At 29.6% G+C, this 4,571-nt stretch overlaps 1 protein-coding gene across 1 annotated transcript; it reads left to right on the top strand.

Annotated features, from left to right (window-relative positions):
* The first annotated feature begins 2,657 nt into the window (after positions 1–2,657).
* Positions 2,658–4,301, top strand: LOC122850499. Its single transcript, XM_044149635.1, has 3 exons — positions 2,658–2,823; positions 2,929–3,084; positions 3,727–4,301. Exons 1-3 carry the CDS (start codon positions 2,658–2,660, stop codon positions 4,299–4,301), a joined length of 897 nt encoding a protein of 298 aa, XP_044005570.1.
* Positions 4,302–4,571: the final 270 nt, after the last annotated feature.

Genomic DNA, 4,571 nt, shown 5'->3' with positions numbered 1-4,571 from the left:
GGATACAAGTTCACGGTCATCACCGATCATAGCAGTTTACGCTGGCTTCATAATTTGAAGGACCCTGGTGCTCGACTTGGTAGATGGGCTCTCGGACTGATGGAATATGATTTTGAGATAGTAGTCGTTGACCCCATAGTAACTGAGGCTTCTACTTTATCGATGGAAAAATCAGTTACAATATATATGTCCATGCCATGACAAGTCAATGTCACATGAACACACACGTCTAGTTTGATGCAGATGGAGATGAAAGGAGAAGTGGAAACGTAATAATATCAAGTACATTTAATTTATATTTATTTTATTAAACAACAGCATGTTTAGTTTTGTTGTTTTTTTTTAATCAAGTATGTGTCAATATATGTGTGAAAAAAAAGAAAAATAAATGATGAATATTGACCACACGAACAAGTAATATTTTTGCAAAATATAATGTAAAAAAAACAATGTTAAATTAAATATTTAACTGATAAATTATTGGCTCGAATTTTATGTAGAAAAAAAAATAATAATGTATCAAAATAGTTTTAAATATATACATATAATGAAATGATTTTAAATATAAAGATATATAAAAAATGATTTTCAAAACAGGAAATGATGAACTTGTGGTTAAATATTAGTGTTTATTTAATAGGGAAAAATAGCTGTGTTCGATGGTCGTCTCGGCTCAGTTCCGTCTCACTTACGGCTTACTTATGGCGCTAGCGACGTACGGTTGTTTGAAGAACTACAAAGGCACAAAATCTCAATACAGGTGCCTATCTATATCATCACTGTAAATAAACAATATTTATTGGGGCATTAATACAGTGATGATATAGATAAGCACCTGTATTGAGATTTTGTGCCTTTGTAGTTCTTCAAACAACCGTACGTCGCTAGCGCGTAAGTGACCGTAAGTGGGCTGAGGAGACGACCATCGAACACATTTAACAAAAGGGTGATATTACTCAATAAAAATACTCTGCAAAAGGTTGTATACCTTTTGCCCAACGTGAAAATAACTCAAAAGTAATTATACTTGGTGTGTATCACCAGGTATAAATGGATGAAAAAATAATGTGGTGTGTATTGTAGAATAACCAAAACGCAAGTGACACCAGAACGCTGCTTGGAGACTTGCTTGATGTTGAACTCGAAGTTGGCCGGAGATCCTCGATGATGAACGAGAGACTCGAATAGTTACGGCAACGTACGGTGTAAGCCGAGCGTTGTTGTGACGACATGAGAGTTTCTCTAGTGTGCGCTGATTGGACAGTGAATAACAGAGATGCGCAGTGGTTACTGGTCATCTCTGTGACGACACACATTAGAGGAGCACCCGGAAGTTCAAAATTGTGATCATAGAAAATTTTTGATATTTTGTTGTGGTAGACATGATTTTTTTTCCATGAATTTTAATAGGTACAAATCAAAAAAATATTATTGTTTAATTATTCTATACAATAAAAAAAGGACCAATTTCTTGGAAACGCAATTTTATGCAAACTACTCGTCCGATTTACTTGAAATTTAACATAGTTATTCAGTTTGGCTATCTGATTGTTCAGATGACAAAAAAAATTACCCTGGCGACTTTTTGCGATCACCAGGAGTCAAAAACTTATTTTTCCATCATCTTCAGGATTTTCTCAATTTGATAATATATCATCTATTTTTTTTCTGGTTCACTTAAAGATGATATATTTTTTCTGGTCTATTGGAAGATATGATATTTTATTCATGAATTTTTGATTATTGCTTTATGGTATAGAAAAAATAATTATTATTTGCATTTTTTTTATTTCCGATTAATTCAAAATTTAACATATATATATGCTGTTTGGTTGTATGATCATGTAGATGACAAAAAAAAATAACTATGAATAAGATTTGTGATCACCAGGATGTGAAAACTGATTTTCTCATCATCCTCAGGGTTTTTTCGATTTGATAATATGTAATTTGTTTTTTTTTTTCTGGTCTATTAACAGATATGATATTTTTTTTTATGGTTTATTGGAAGATATGATATTTTATTTGGGAATTTCAGATAAATGTTTCATGTCATAGAAAAAATAATAATTTGCATTTTTTTTCAAGTATACAGCCTACTTCAGATATGTATACAATATAAATTAAAAGCGATCGATTTTAAAAAGTATAAGCTGTCAATAAGATTAACCTATATTAAAACTCATATACAAGTTTACGAAAGTTCAATAGCAACAAACTAACCGTATCGATGAATTTAATTTGAACAAAACTATCAGTAGCATACAAATAATATTCTTATTATGCCTAAAGGAAAAAAAATATTGGACGAAAATCTTTGTTGGCAAAAAGATTGAAAAAATATAAAGAACCTCATAATACACAACAAAAAAAATCTAAAATAATTCTGGACATGAAAGCATTTAACTATACTTATAGCGATATATATGATGATGATTGTCGTATTTCTATTGGTAATATGGATGTTGCATGTAAACATTGCCATGCTTTGAGATTTAAAGATCAATCTGATAGTATGTGTTGTGCAAACGGAAAAATAAAATTGCCTTTTCAGTTAGCCTGAAGATCGCGAGCCTTTATTCACTTATTTATCTGGTTTAACAGATCATTCGAAGCATTTTTTAGATAATATAAGAAAATATAATTTATGTTTTAACATGACTTCATTTGGTGCAAATAGGAAAAAAGAGTCAGGTTATCAAACTACCTTCAAAATTCAAGGACAAATTTATCATAGAATAGGGTCCCTTGTTCTTTATGATGGCGATGAATCTGCTTTTTTACAAATATATTTTATTGGTGATGATCAGATAGAGTCAGAACGTAGGTGCTCAATTGTCCCAAATGTACAACAAGAAATTATCGATTCTTTACAAAACTATTTGCATAAACATAATTTATTGATAAAATTATTCAAAATCTCATTAGAAAATATGCCAACAGATGAATGCAAAATAGTTCTCCGAGCTGATAAAATCCCTTCAAATGAACATGAGCGACGTTTCAATTTACCTGTTGTTCAAGAAGTAGCTGCAATAATCAATGGAAATGAATTTATAAAACGTGATATTATATTACAAAAACGTAGTAACGAATTCGTAATCGTTCAAGAAACTCATAAGTAATATGATGCTCTACAATATCCACTAATCTTTTGGCGAGGAGAAGATGGATATCATTTTGAGTTGAAGCAAATAAACCCTAATACTGGATTAACTACAAATAAAAAAGTTTCAGCAATGGATTTTTATGCACAAAAACTTATGATACGTAATAATCCAAAAAAATTATTTATTATGTTATAAGCAATTGTTAAATCAGTTTGTCGTTGATATGTATGCGAAAATTGAAAGTGAACTTTTACGTTATATTTGATGTAATCGAGAAACTCTTAAAGTAGAACAATATATTCATTTAAAAGATGCATTCGAAAATGATGAAAATGTAAATAATATAGGGCAAACATTTATTTTACCAGTAAGTTTCATGAATATATACAAGACGCTCTTTGTTATGTAAAACATAATGGAAAACCATGTTTATTTATTACATTTACATGTAATAATCGATGGGATGAAATTAAAAATTCATTGTTACCTCATCAGCAACCGAGCGATCGTCATGACTTGATAGCTAGAGTATTTAAATGTAAATTGAGAAAATTAATTAATCTGATAACAATACATAAAATTTTCGGTGATGTTATATCTTGGGTTTACTCAATAGAATGGCAAAAAAGAGGTTTACCCCATGTTCATATTTTAGTATGGTTGAAAAATAAAATTCATGCAAACCAAATTAATGATATTATTTCTGCTGAGCTACCAGATCCAGAACAAGATCCACTTTTACACGAAATAATTAAAAAAAATATGATACATGGACCATGTAGACCATTGAATCCTTTTTCACCATGTATGAAAAACGGTAAATGTTCATATAATTATCCCCGTGCTTTAATTGATGCTACAAGATCGGATAGAAATGGATATCCTTTGTATAGAAGAAGAAGTGTAGTAAATGGTGGTTTTCAGACTACTATTAATGCTAAAATTCATGATAAATATGAAAAAATAAATATCGATAATCGTTGGATTGTCCTTTACTGTCCACTTATTTCTAAAATAATGGAAGCACATGTTAATGTCGAATTATGCAGCTCGGTCGTTGCGGTTCAATATATATTAAAATATATACATAAAGGTAGTGATCAAGCAATTTTTACCATAGAAAATAAAAACGATGAAATTGAAAAATATCAATCTGGACGGTATATAAGTAGTAATGAAGCAATATGGTGAATTTGTGGATTTAAAATTCATGATCGATATCCAAATATCCAACATTTGAATGTTCACCTCGAAAATGGACAACGCGTTAATTTTTCAAATGAAAATATAGTTCACTTGGTCTTATGATAGGTAAATAAATAATAATAATAATAGAAAAAAAAAATTTCAATTTTGTCAAATAATTTAATTACAAAAAAATATATAAATTACTATTAATATGTTCTTTGCTTTGGAGTAAATTAATATGTAAGATATTCAATATTTTTGTCTCAATAAAAA

Source organism: Aphidius gifuensis, linkage group LG2 (genome assembly GCF_014905175.1).
Source record: "Aphidius gifuensis isolate YNYX2018 linkage group LG2, ASM1490517v1, whole genome shotgun sequence".
Classification (NCBI taxonomy): domain Eukaryota; kingdom Metazoa; phylum Arthropoda; class Insecta; order Hymenoptera; family Braconidae; genus Aphidius; species Aphidius gifuensis.
The sequence above is the reverse complement of the archived record's forward strand: the minus strand, read 5'-3'. Positions and strand labels throughout refer to the sequence as shown.

Coding starts and splice junctions, on each gene's coding strand:
- LOC122850499 (XM_044149635.1), top strand. CDS start 2,658: ATGACTTCATTTGGTGCAAATAGGAAAAAAGAGTCAGGTTATCAAACT. Junction 2,824..2,928: donor TGATCAGATAGAGTCAGAAC/GTAGGTGCTCAA, acceptor AAATCTCATTAG/AAAATATGCCAACAGATGAA. Junction 3,085..3,726: donor TGATATTATATTACAAAAAC/GTAGTAACGAAT, acceptor TTTACTCAATAG/AATGGCAAAAAAGAGGTTTA.